The sequence below is a fragment of the Watersipora subatra genome, chromosome 2 (genome assembly GCF_963576615.1).
Source record: "Watersipora subatra chromosome 2, tzWatSuba1.1, whole genome shotgun sequence".
NCBI classification, from domain to species: Eukaryota; Metazoa; Bryozoa; class Gymnolaemata; order Cheilostomatida; family Watersiporidae; genus Watersipora; species Watersipora subatra.
In genome coordinates, this window is record NC_088709.1 from 9,441,769 (window position 1) to 9,455,215 (window position 13,447).

The 13,447-nt window shown below is 35.3% G+C and overlaps 1 protein-coding gene across 2 annotated transcripts; it reads left to right on the forward strand.

The window, feature by feature from the left end:
- The first annotated feature begins 3,540 nt into the window (after positions 1–3,540).
- LOC137387437 (valacyclovir hydrolase-like) lies at positions 3,541–13,180 on the forward strand. Of its 2 annotated transcripts, XR_010977908.1 has the most exons (6): positions 3,541–3,643; positions 4,037–4,429; positions 4,945–5,091; positions 8,922–9,115; positions 11,743–12,171; positions 13,074–13,180. XR_010977908.1 is itself a non-coding variant. In XM_068073862.1 (5 exons), the coding sequence occupies exons 2-5, from the start codon at positions 4,042–4,044 to the stop codon at positions 11,899–11,901; spliced, it is 888 nt and encodes a 295-aa protein (XP_067929963.1). In that variant the 5' UTR covers positions 3,541–3,643; positions 4,037–4,041; the 3' UTR covers positions 11,902–12,260. The 2 variants fall into 2 exon arrangements, 1 of the variants encoding a protein (XP_067929963.1); XM_068073862.1 differs by lacking the exon at positions 13,074–13,180 and having other exon boundaries at positions 11,743–12,260.
- The last annotated feature ends 267 nt before the right edge of the window (positions 13,181–13,447 follow it).

A 13,447-nucleotide genomic window follows, 5' to 3' on the forward strand; every position in this document is an offset into this window, starting at 1 on the left:
TGTTGAACCTAATGCGTCCTTTTTCACTATTGTACAACCTGCTGAAACCATTTACGTGGTAATGATCAGAAAGTAATAATATTTCATTAATCAAAAAGCGATGTTTTTCAAGTAAAATATTCATGCAACTTTCTCAGGAGCAAAACTTAAGCTGAACTTGTCTAACAATTGCAACAGTATTTATGTTACCTAAGCAGGCAGGCTAGAGCTTGGCAAAGCTCTAGGCTAAAGCAGCTGGGCTAGAGCTTGTATTTTCCCATACACAACAACAAAACATTGTGTAGCAACTAGCCATCATGGTGCAATAAATCAGATACTAGCAAAACATCATGAATAATTGCATTAACCACCTAAAAAACAGCGCTCTCGAGTAACGGGAAGTCATATCCTGAGTACGAAAAGTAATAAATACAGAATTTCATCTCGAGAAAAATTGTAAGCAAAATAGAAAAATATCACTTAAAGGAATCCCTAGTAATTAATAACTAACTTGAATAGATACCTCTATTATTCTAGCGCACAACCATGAACACAAATAAATATATGAACTTGTGAACAGTTTACATAAATTCATTAAAAATTGTCAATTGCATAAAAACTTTTATTAATCTCTCCAAACAGCGTTTTTCACCTTTTAGGTGAAAAGGTGAAAAAAGTGACCTATCTAGGTCAACTTCAGTCCTAGCTATATTCCTTATATATACCCTACATAGTAGCTCGGTTGTCTTATTCTCCGGCTAACTCTGTGGAGATGCTACTGGCGGCCCTTTTTAGGGTCACCACTCATTTTATAGAGTTTGTTCCTTGAAATACCTCTTTCAATTTCTTGTTTTACTACACAAATAACAGCACAGACAAACATTAGCTGAAACAAATATCAAAAAGAAAGAATGTAGAGTCTATCGAGTTTCGTGAGAGGGCATGCTAGATTGAGTGAAGTTTGTAGCTAAGACTCCTTTTATGAGCTATCTATCAAATACTTTTCAACCTTGAGTCAGGTCAACTCTTCTGCTACCAGTATCTGGTTTTAAACTAGTATTGCTGTACTTGTGTTAGGAGGCAGCTGTTAAGATCCTAAAAAAATCCATTTTTCAAAATCAACAGCCATCTAACTAAAATGAAGTCAAAGCCCATAAAAGCATTGAATCCCTAGAAGGCAGTATTCTCCTACTTCTCAGATTACCTTCAGGCATTGATTTTGTTTTTTTTCTACCTAAAGATGCTTCCAGGCTAGTGTTCAGACCACCCAAGGTAGTTTAATTTCATGATAGCTGTATGTTTCAGGACTATCAGCCAAACAACAAGGGGGACATCATATAGACATGTAAACTACATACAAGCTGTAAAGCTGACCCAAAGTGAAACCCCGACTAGCTTTTGCTAAGTTTCCTTGATAAATCTCAGTAATGAAAAGTGAAATAAACCATGCATCGCCAACTATAGCATGCACATGTCATGCACTCACAAGCACCATAAGTTGTGAGGTAATGGCATTTATAGTAAAAGCAGGCTCCTGTCATAATACACTCTGGGTTAGTGTTCTTTGTCACATTGTGAAGAGCAGATATCTAGATATACTGATGCAAGCTGGTCTCCAATTTGGCAGCCATATCATGATATATGTGTAGGTTAAGAGCGCAAGCTGCTCATTTGGCTGTATAAATATTTCATTCTCAAGGCTTCCAAAAAATTTAAACTTTGGGCTTATATGAGTTTTTGGAGACTGGTACTCAAATGTACAGACTACATATGAACCTTTTGACAAGTGTATTAATGAAGCCATCGAGCAAGTTCAAAACCAGGCAGTTTGCTTAACAATAGCATAGAAAGGAAAAGTGGCGTAATCAACAATCTTATGGACCTTAAAGTCATTATTATCAATGACAGAAAAATAATTCATAAAAATTTTTGCTGTTGAGAGTAGGACTCTCAAATGAAAACAATCACCTATTTCTCTCACCTTCCAATAGTTAAATAGTCAACCATTGAAAAACAATTGTTGTTACCTTCGCCATTCAACATCTGAGCTTCTCAGCTCTATTGCAACAGTTTCTTGCAACAATCTGTAAGAGATCTGAGGAATGGTTCACACAACTCTTAATCAGTATAAAATCAGCTGAAATACTATTTGTAACATCCTATAAACCGTTGAGCCAAATGAGGAACTGTTATATGTGACCCTTCCCTCTCTCTCCTTCCCTGCTGAAGCATTGTCTCCCCTCTATGAGTGTCTATTCGTCTTCAAGTAAGAATTGATGTGTTTAGCTTTTGTGCCACACTTGTGCTTGTCCACAGTTTATGGTATGAGTTTAGCATTAAAGTTTGTCACATCAAGATAGCTAATCACTAAACGCCAACAGTTGCGAGATTGCGTCGAATTTTATTGAGATTTTTCATGAAACATTGTTTTCTGTTTGGAGTATCGTAGATGTTAACTAGCGTGCACTTGAGAAACTGTTTAATATTGATGTAGCTCGTACCACATATTTTTCAAGTACGCTTGCAACCTTTTCTTGTTTCCATATTTGGTTGGATTTCTGTGTGCGGGCAGAGAAAAGAGAGAGAGCCAATTGTAACAAGTTTAATGAACTACTGAAATTCTGCAAGGCAGTTAGGACTATAGAGTATTGGCCAATTTTTCCAGCAAACCAAATTACGCATTGTACACTAGCCGTTCTGTGTCAACACTATTTACATTAGGCTAACAAGTCGGGAGTAAACTAGGCTTTGCTGATAAACTAAGACACTAAATTGAATTGCTCACAATTTTTGAAGACAGCTAGTCTTCGTGAAATCTAATTCACCACTGTGATCTATGTCTCTATCAAGATACTTTATGTTTGAGAATTCCAAATGAACATAGCAAAGTTACACCTGCTACATACCTGCATACATGCGTGCAGCCATAAACATCTAGGTCAAATTATCAAGACAATAACGAACAAAAATTTGAAAAGTAGTTACTAAAAATAATGGAACAATTTCAATGAGTTTACCTGGCCAAAAAAATTTAAATATTTTATTAGAACTTTTAGCCTAATAAAAAAATTTGACACATTCAAATTTGACTCTGTAAATTTATAAAAAAAAATTCGCCAATAATTGCTTGGTTTCTCGCCTAACTCACATGACTGCGCTCTAGTGTTATTTAGAGTTTTAGACATCAGCTAGTATCTGGAAAGAATTAATAATGAACAATTTTCATAAATATGTTTATTCAGCAATCTTCAGAGTTTGAATGTTGACATATTGAACTCTGCAATCAATAATAATTAAGGAGTGTAGCCCAACATTTTGCAGCAGATGTGAGAAATGATTAAAAACTTGCTTTGCTATAAATAGAAAGTTTCATGCTGTTATTTTATGGGCTACATATTTTATAGGAAATATATCTAAATTATAGGTTACCCCCTAAATAGGTAATTACATTTCATTTTATAATTATAAAGATCCTTTGGCCCAAATCATTTTGAGCTATTGCAAAGTGTTAGAATCGATGGCAAGTTATGAAATTAAATAAATCAGATTTCCTAAATTTTAGTACTCACTAATGATAATACCCTTGCTGAAGTAAACACAAGATCAAAGTATTCTGAAGACTTGCTTTGCAAGTAAAACATCATCATCATAGAGCACCATCTTGGTAAACCAATAAACCAATTCTCCTGTTTAGCTTTTGTTAATGTAGCTTCAAGCCTATGTTGTCGAATACATTGTGCCTGATATAATCAACCTTGGCTTTGGCCGATCATTGTGAACGCAAACAAATTGTACACATGGCAAACCTTTTGGCACACATTGAGTAGAAGTGAATTAAGCTATGTACGATTAATTAGACCAGAATAGAGACTTTTGATGCGGTAAGAAATAAACACTGGATGTGGTTAGTTAGTTGATTGCTATGATAACAAATTTTATCATACCCTGTTTTTTATCAGGTTTATTTTGTGTCCTCATTTTAGTGTAACATAACCTTTTTACTACTCTAACGAATAAAACCATGTTATGTAAGTGAACAAAGCATTGTTCCTTGCAGTCGGAATGCTGAAATTTCTGCCCAGGTCCATCTTTGCCGGAAAAACTATAGTGTCCCATCTTCCAAAGTCAGCACTTCAAATACCATTCTACAGGAGCATGTCAAACACTTCAGGCAATGAGATAATATCGCATGAAACAACATTGGATGGTCGAACGATTTTTTGGGAAAAGGCTGGCATTGGAACTCACAATGCATTATTTCTTCCTGGAGCTATCGGCTCAACCAGAACAGACTTTGGTCCTCAACTTTCAAAGATGGACGGAAGTAAGCTGTCTCTGTACTCATGGGACCCATCTGGGTATGGAAAAAGCAGACCGCCCAACAGAACTTGGCCTGATAAGTTTTTTGACAGAGATGCAGCAGACGTTAAGGCGTTGGTAAAAGATATTGGTAATATTTTTATCTTCATCCCTTCGTCTAAATTTATAATTTTTTCATTGTTAAGCATAAAGTTTTTGTACTTTTTACTGTATTCTCTGTTGTCTACTTGGCACACAAGACAACTAATATATTGATAATACATATTGGTTGTGCCATAACACTTATGGAAGTTAAATATTCTAATGAATAATATTTTGGCCTTGTAATTCAAAGAATAATTTTATTTTTGTTCCACAGGCATAATTTAGACAAAAAAGAAATATTTTTAATTGATACCCCATTTAATATGGTAAAAATTAAAGTAAATTTTGCTAGGGATGCACTTTTAATTGATGTTTTTTTGGCTTCTTGATAATATTTGCGGAGACCAATCTGATGTGATTTTAAAAATCTACAATCTGTCTCCAATTTTGCATTTCAAAATTTCTTTCTTTCTCAAATATTGCTGTAAGGATTATATAATTGTAAAAGATTAGCATCCAGATGTCTAATACTGAGACATATTTGCTTTTATAATTTTATAGGTTTGGAGAAAGTTTCATTAGTGGGCTGGAGTGATGGTGGTATCACAGCTTTGGTAGTAGCAGTTCTCTACCCTGAGATTGTCGACAAACTCGTCATCTTTGGAGCCAACTGTTACATGACCAAGTCTGACGTTGATGCTTTGGAAAGTATGTTGTACCAATGTTTCGCCAAATACCATGACTGGTATATGTTGGTTTAATCAGCTATGTTCATCTGGCTCCAGTTAACACTCGCCTTTCACATAACCCTCTATATAACACTGTGGTCTTAAGATGTTGGACTAGAGCTACCTCTAATCATTCTTGTCACTTAAGATCATGTACTTTATTTCTTTCTTCCTTGCTTCGTCAATCCTCTCCGCCCACCTTTTTGTTCATTTGGAGATTGACAATTTTAGTATTCTATGCTATAAATCAAATACCTTTTTGATAAAAAGCTTAGCTAGCTGGAGGGGCTGTGTTTTTAGAGCCTACTTGCTTGTAAAAATGGGCTTTAAGTCTTTGCAGCTGGTACTCCAGATCTTGAAATTCTCCTGAGCTTTTTCACAAAAGGAAAGCCGAATCAATTACTTAATGGAACATACATGTAGATGACTACAAAATCAAATGTAGTCATTCGTATTGTGATAGCTTTTACATGAATGAGTAAACAATACAATAACCACAAATTTTGATCTGTTAGTGTTAGTTATTACTCAACCAAAATTCGTGTCTGTAGTCTTTTTGTTAAAAGTTTTTGGCTCATTCTCCATTGCTTCAGGTTGACCTAGTTCAGGGGTCAGCAACCTTTTCTATTCAAAGAGCCATTTGGACTTGTTTGCCGCAGGAAAGAACGCAGTGGGAGCCACAAACCCCCTTTGATATTTTTAATTAAAAAAAATTACATGTAACGTTTTTGTTTAGCTTTTAATGCTTTTATACCATGTTTACACCGTAAAACGAAAAGGTTTGTCATGTATAATGATTTAACTGCTGAGAAAACAAAATTACACTTTTGCAAAAAACAATAAAATAATTTTGACAGTTTAATTGGCACATAAATTGTTATAAGGTGTACTACCTGTATTAGTGTTGTTGCTTATCAGTAGTGTTTTTGGCGATATTGCGGACCTAGGTGACTGGCCAGCCTTACTAGATTTCTAATTGTTTAAGTCAGTTCGTTGATATAATATTATAAGGTATCTCGTAGCGATCTGGTCCTCTAGAGAAAAATGAGTTCAAAAAGCGCGATTTTATCACAAGCTAGTGTTGTTATCGCGCTTTTTTAAATAAGCAATGTTAAATAGCTTATCTACCTTTCAGAAACGACTGAGATTATTTTTAAAGCTGAATTTAGATATTAATGGATTTTAAAGCACCCATCTCTATTATTCTAAATCGGTCTAAACATCCCAACGTAACTTCTGTTCCTAAAAAGCTAGGTTACGTCACGTATTTATGGGCGGAGCTTGTTGTGCTGATCGTGTTGTTTTCAAGACCGGTATTAAAACGCTGTAAAAAAGCCTACATTACTCTGAAAGCTAGTGGACTAATATTTATTTTGAGTACAAAATTGGAATCAGCATGGCTGATTTAGCTAGAAAATATGATAAACGTTGTACGTGACAGTTATGGTTTAAAGTAGAAACTACGTGACGATCGTGTGATAAGGTACTAATAATATAACATAAATAATGACACATAACAAGCGACAATGTTTGATTTATCACCATAATTACAATATTTTAAATTGTATTACAAAATCTAGTGATAAAACTTCTATATTTTTATGAATTACTTGGCATATGGTAAAAGAGGAAAAAAATCCAAAGTCAGAGGGAGCCGCAGTGAGGAGATGAAAGAGCCGCATGCGGCTTCGGAGCCACAGGTTGCTGACTCCTGAATTCTAGTTCAACGATGTAGATCCTAACTACCTGATTCAATTATTGCCAGTTCCCAGTAAATGGCTAATCAACTCAACTTCTGTTCGTTTACATCTCCAACATATGCTGATGACATTAACAGAATTGATAAGAATTATAAACAACCAAAGCACTTCATATACGCGATATCTAGATTAAATTGTACTATAGCTTGCAGATTTTCTGAGCTATTGACAGAAGATTTCATTGGGCTGTGTACTGATGTTGCCATAGCTACAGTCATTTTTTTGCTGATGAGCTGTTTAATCTTTAACCTAATAAGAGCCTTGTCTGTCCGTCTATTTGAAGCCAAGCTTAGAGGTTACGAAAAAGTTGCATCACACGGGAATCAAACTCGACTTAGCAGACAGGCACATCACCAATTGCACCCCTTAACCATCTTGCTGCAGCATTATTATACACGATGATCTCCGACGGTGCTGCCAGGGTTCTAATATGTTGATAAAAACATCTTGCCATCTGAATTCTTCAGTGACGAATAAATTAAAACTATAACAATAATCACTTTTCAAAGCCTTAAAATTAGTTACTACGACTGCAATATTCTACTACAAGTTGTCTTTACTTGTTTTTAATTCAGGTGAATGATTGAAATTAGAATGAGGTAACTTTGAAGGAAATCTTATTTGCATTTCAATTTCATTTTTATATTTTCACTAGCAATAAACCCAGAGCAGCCCAGGGTTTCCTTCATATTCAATCAGATAGTCTGCAGTTGGCTGTTTAAAAGGATGTTTCTTAGGAACCAGATGGAGTTTTAAATCCAAATATTTTCCGTGACCTGCTGAAGGCCGGAAGCATATGCCTGTGAAATTTGGACAGAATTGGCCAAAGAATTGTGTCTTTGGTCAGATTGACTGTGTAAATGCTAGGCATTTTCACAGACTATCAGACACACAGACGTTGGTGGAGTGGAATTTGTTAACATATATATTACCACTTCCTTACCATGAGTCTTAAATAAAAATACATTTATGTGTAAGAGCGTGAACTTGCAAAACGTATCTGGACACAATCCTAGAGATTTCGTTGACTCAGAAATTGAAAATAGCTGCTTCCACTCGCTGTATGCATAGAAAATGTAGGCTATAGTTATGAGTGCCAGTTGAGCATACTGCTCGCGAGGCCATTTGCAAGGACAGCAAAGATTATATTGATGAATCACTGACACTACTGAACTGATCTCTCTTCTTAATTTTGGCTTTATTTTATGCTATTGATCTCTTCATTTCATCATTGTAGCAGGCTGGAACCCAGATGGTTCCTAGCCTAATTATTTTATTTAAATTGAGAATCTTTTTTATATTTTGCGGTGTAAAAAATGCAAAGAGACTATTCACGCATTCTTTTGCTGAATGTCGACAACCTCTCAATAATATTATTTTTTATACAATTGCTCGTTTTCGTTGGATTTTTTCGAGTGTCTTTTGACTTCTGCTCCTTCTGTCACTGGAATGGTGAGATCTTTTGTTGTTGAATGAGCATGCTGATAAGGTTGGATATGCTGATACATTTCCATAATTATTGTTTAAAAGTTCTCTTTGGATTCTGGTTCTTTTGAACATGACATCATTTTTGGCAAAGGCTGAATTACAATGTAGACACTTGTAGTCAAGACATTTTAAACTAAATAAATATTTACTCACAGACAATTGGTTTCATTATCAGTCGCAGCCAGGATTTTACCTCATTTTCCAAAGTTGGAAAGGCCGAAGGCATCACTCCTCAAGACCAGGATTAGTCTTAAACATGTCCAACTGAGGTCTGACTGGGCTTCTTGAGGAATGGTGTCTGTGTTTCCACTTCATCTTCAATGACACTATTAACATCTGAAATTGAATATTTGTGCCATGTTTATTTTCAATTGTAGTGCCTCTATGTGAGTTTCACTGCAAAGGTAATTGTCATGTTATTGCTTGTGTTGCCCTGATTGGTTTTTGTAGCCAATAAGTTTACAAAAATTAGGAAAAGATTTTCTAGACTTCCCAGACAATTTTTTATGTGAAATGTTAGCCATCTTTAGGCAAATTGTATTTAAGTCTTGCTCCGCTGTAGACATCCGTGATCTGGACAAGTGGAGTGAAAGGATGCGGAAGCCATTTGAAGACGTTTATGGTGCCGAGTACTTTAGAGAGCTGTGGAATGATTGGATAAATGCATACAGAAGTTACTATGACAACCATAATGGTGACATCGTCAAGGACCGAGTTTGTGAGATCAACAAGCCTACTTTGATCATTCATGGACAGGTGAGTAGTTCGACATCAGTTGCAATATTAAATGTAGTAAGGTAAGTGTAGGTAAGCGTGTTGCTGGAGTGTGTGCTTGACTGGGCATTGATAAATTAAAGGAGTTGTCTTTTCATGCGCATAGCATAGACAGTATCACATTCAGCCAGTGTAGTTTTTGGAAGTTAGTTTTGCTTCATGTATATTCATGAGTGAGATCTTACAAAAAGAAATCATTTAGGATATGCAATATAGCTTGGATGTAGACAGATGAAGAGAAAAGTTTGTTTCGTCCAAACATTGAATTTTTGAGTTTTTAGTTTGGGTTTATCAGCAAAGAGTGATTGGTATGCCGGCACATGCACAGCTTCATTGAAAGTTTTATGCAAATCGTTATTATAATAAGAGCCGTATCCGTTCGTCCATCGTCCGAAGTCATGCAAAGAGTGTTATGACAAAAGATTCGCTTCACACGGTAATCAAACCCAGATATACAGATTCCCAGCCTAGCGTGCCACCACCTACACCACTCCACCACCTTGCCACATCTAAGAATAGTTGTACACATAGTTATTACATATGACAATCTCTCTACACGCTCAGGAATGACAGCGGACTAGTATTTTTAAAACTTTATTGACTGTATACAGTATATCCAGATTAATGATTTAACTACTTGTAACATGAATAAAATTCATTTGTCATAGCTGTAATAAGTGTTTATGATTTATATACACAATGAAGAATTCACAACTTGTTTGGTAACTAAATATTCAGTAACATATTTTTATATATTCGTATTTAGTCTATGTAGCTGATAACATTGACAATTTGTATTCCTTCTGTCAAGCCCAGCTAAGACTCTCCTAAATGTAAGTGTTTTATTGGTATTTCTGGCTGGCTGGCATGGTGATAGATCTTGATCAGCTGAGGATCTTAGGCTAAAAAATTACATGGTTCAGTGACTAAAGCCTCTAACACAGACATCAGTGTTCAGTTTATAAAGCGATGCAACAATAGTAATAATATAATATTACAGGAATATGCAAAAGATACCTTTTACTTGGTAGTCGATCTCATTCTACTAGCCCTCTTAGCTGACAAATGCCCAATTAGTTTGAGTTTTATCCAGTTCTCTACATCCAGTTAGCCTGACCAATCAGACATCTCCTCCTATCGCATCTATTCCATTTTGAAATTTTTTGTTACAAATGGAAGTAAAAACCTTCATTATTGGTTTTGCTCAAATTACCAGAAGCGTGTGAAATGAGCATTGATTGCTGTTACATTAGAATTTATAACGAGTGAACACATGAATACACTAAAAGGTATTACGTGTATGTTTTCATAGTTACAGTGCAACATCGGGCTTCAACGTCCCTGTTTTACGGTTTTTTCGCCTTACGGTGTGGAACGCGATGTTTTTTCGTCCCCTTCATACAGAATTTTTGTACCATATGACGTCAACAAAAATGTCTCTCTAAATTCAAATTTGGCAGTCAGTGTGCTAAATATGTTGGAATAATAAAGATGTTGATATACTATTCCGAAGTCAGAACGCCTGTCAGAGATACGTAAAATGCTCTCTCTCAGTTCAACATTATCCATTATAAGTTATAGTGAAAACGGAAACAAGTACTAAAGATTAAGACAATGGCAAAATTAAAGTTTAATTTAGTAAAATACGTACTAAAATTTAGCTTTTATTATGTGAGCTTATTAAACGAAATTTATTTAAATTAAATTCACAAAGTTTATGTTATACGTCTGTCTCGATGGTAAGAGCTCCATACAGTACATACTGTACATTGTAATGCTACATTTTATTGCAGATCGTAACCACTAAATACCCTCAAGTCACTGTAGGTAACTATAGTTACTAAGGTTAATGTACTATTTTGTTACTAATTTTTAATATGTACAGTACTTACATGTATATATAAAATGTTGATGTTTTTACCATGGGATGTTTGCATTAGATAATTTTTATACCTCCCTATACAACATTTTCGCTTTACGATAACAACACCGGGACAAATTAATGTTGTAATGCTGGCCCACTGTAAATATAACTGAGCTTTATATATCTGAGTTATACTGCACCTGTAACAGTATTTCCATTGGCAACTAACACAAACGCATGTCTGACTAGATAACTAGTACGATATCGGGAGCAGGATCTCCAGGTTGAACATACCAGCTTAACTCGGTAAACGAACATGCATTATTTGCTTTTAGATCATTATAAACTTTGTCGATGTCCCATTCTTAATACCTCGCAAGCAGCTTGTTATGTAGTTCATATTCATTTAGAGAGTTGTCTTCTCTAAATTTGGCATATTTGACCAAAATTGCCTACTGGAGAAGACAACTCACTAAAATTTATGCATGTTCACTTGGCTAGACAAGTATCAAACCCCACCAACAATGTTTATTCTTATCTTATTCACTTTACTAAATATTAGGCTCATTTATATAATCAAATTAAATTACAAACTTCCTGCACATTCGGTTGTTCTAAAGAAGCATTCTGTTAAATGTAAGGAATTGTTTTAGGTTGTTATCACCCAGACTTCGAAGAGCTAATTATAACATAAATTCGGTTATACATAGTTCACCATAAAATAATGTATCTCCTGTATTTGTAGCTCGACCCTCTTGTGCCACAAGAGCACCCTGACTATCTACATTCGCAGATTGCAGGCTCAAAGCTCATCAATTGGCCTGAGGCTAAACATAATCTCCATCTACGATACGCTGATGATTTCAACAAGCTCGTCACAGATTTCCTAGTCAATGATGTATAGAGCGATTCATCCCTCTTTTTCCTCTTTAATGTCTTTTATGCTTATCCACTTCTGTTGGTCATTTCTATATCTGATTTAGACTTTTTCACTCTATTTGTACAGGATTAGGCTTAGTAATAACCAGTATACCATAAAAGGCTCCGCAATATTATCGAGCGTGTCTACTTCTACAATATGGTAATGTAGTTGGCACCTTATTCTTCTGTGAAGGTATACTATAGCCTCAAGAAGGAAAGAGAACACTCACAACACAATGCTAGCGGATAGCAGGTGAGGACAGGTTCTTGTTGTTGATTAGTGTTATGAATGTGAGCCACACTTGGTGTCATGTATCAGCAGGTCTTTGATAGAACCTTGTGAGGTACCCAATGTAAAATCAGCCTCCTGGATCACAGAGAAACTGATACAATCAGAGGTTTATTAGGAATGGCTCCGAATAACATAATTTATGAAAAAAAAAGTTTTCTGCTAACAAACAGGAATAACTATCGTTAGCAAGAGCATAGCATAGATTACAGTAGGCTACAGTAACGAAAGAGCTTTAATTGGAGTTGTCTTTCCTAGATGAAGCGTTCTTTCTAATAGAATACTTGGCACTAAACAGTTAATAGGCAGTATATTATATAAGCTCAGTTTTTATGTATCATCTAAGTTATCTTCTCTTAGTGCAACAATAACAACTGTGGTTAATACTTAAAAATTTTCATTGCTCCAAGCCATCAAGCCTTTTCTGAAAAAAAACAAATCATTAAGCTTTGCTTGTTTACCCTCTAGTTGCTATGGCATTGCTAATAGGAATACTCCGTTTTTGTCCGAAACATTTGAAAAGAGTGCCTTTTTACAGGCAAAGATACAAAGCATGTCATTTGGTTATGTCACATGGTTACATAATTATTGCTAAATGCAGTCGTGTATGTAATTTTATGTAGTTTCACATTAGGTACACACAATGAGTTAATCGTAGAATTGCTGGCCAAGTCCTGTGCTGCTTATCATTTACCAATATTTGAAAACTATGGTTTAGTTTAAGAACTGTGCTGATGTTCTTTATAGCTTTTATGCAATCGTATGCAGTAGGCTGCTTCTAAAATACAGAAATCAGCCTACATTTAAATATGCTGTGAATGGGCAGAGCTTTTAGCTCTAGTGCATGCAAGTCTGGTTTTTTATAGAATCATCAGCTGAAAACAGATGAAATGTCATAACCATTTAACAGACAGTGTAAAGATTAGTTCGTATAGCGTTAACGCTATTGAGATACTGCCAGATATAGACGCTAGTAGTTTGACAAGGTAAAGGATAGAGGAGATGAAAGACTCAACTTTAATACTTCACTGACACTTATATTCAATGTGTGTTTCAATATTCTCAAAATGTAAAATATATTTCAGGTATTAACAACCTTGTAGCTAATAATCTCAATTGTATTGTACCTGTTCATGCGGAGATATTGAACTCTGTCAGCATTGTAATCATCCACTAAATGGTCAGTACACTGAAGCTTTAGAGTTGAGTGCTGATTATAGTGTTGAGTGCTATGTTCAGA

Coding starts and splice junctions, on each gene's coding strand:
- LOC137387437 (XM_068073862.1), top strand. CDS start 4,042: ATGCTGAAATTTCTGCCCAGGTCCATCTTTGCCGGAAAAACTATAGTG. Junction 4,430..4,944: donor GGCGTTGGTAAAAGATATTG/GTAATATTTTTA, acceptor ATAATTTTATAG/GTTTGGAGAAAGTTTCATTA. Junction 5,092..8,921: donor TGACGTTGATGCTTTGGAAA/GTATGTTGTACC, acceptor GCTCCGCTGTAG/ACATCCGTGATCTGGACAAG.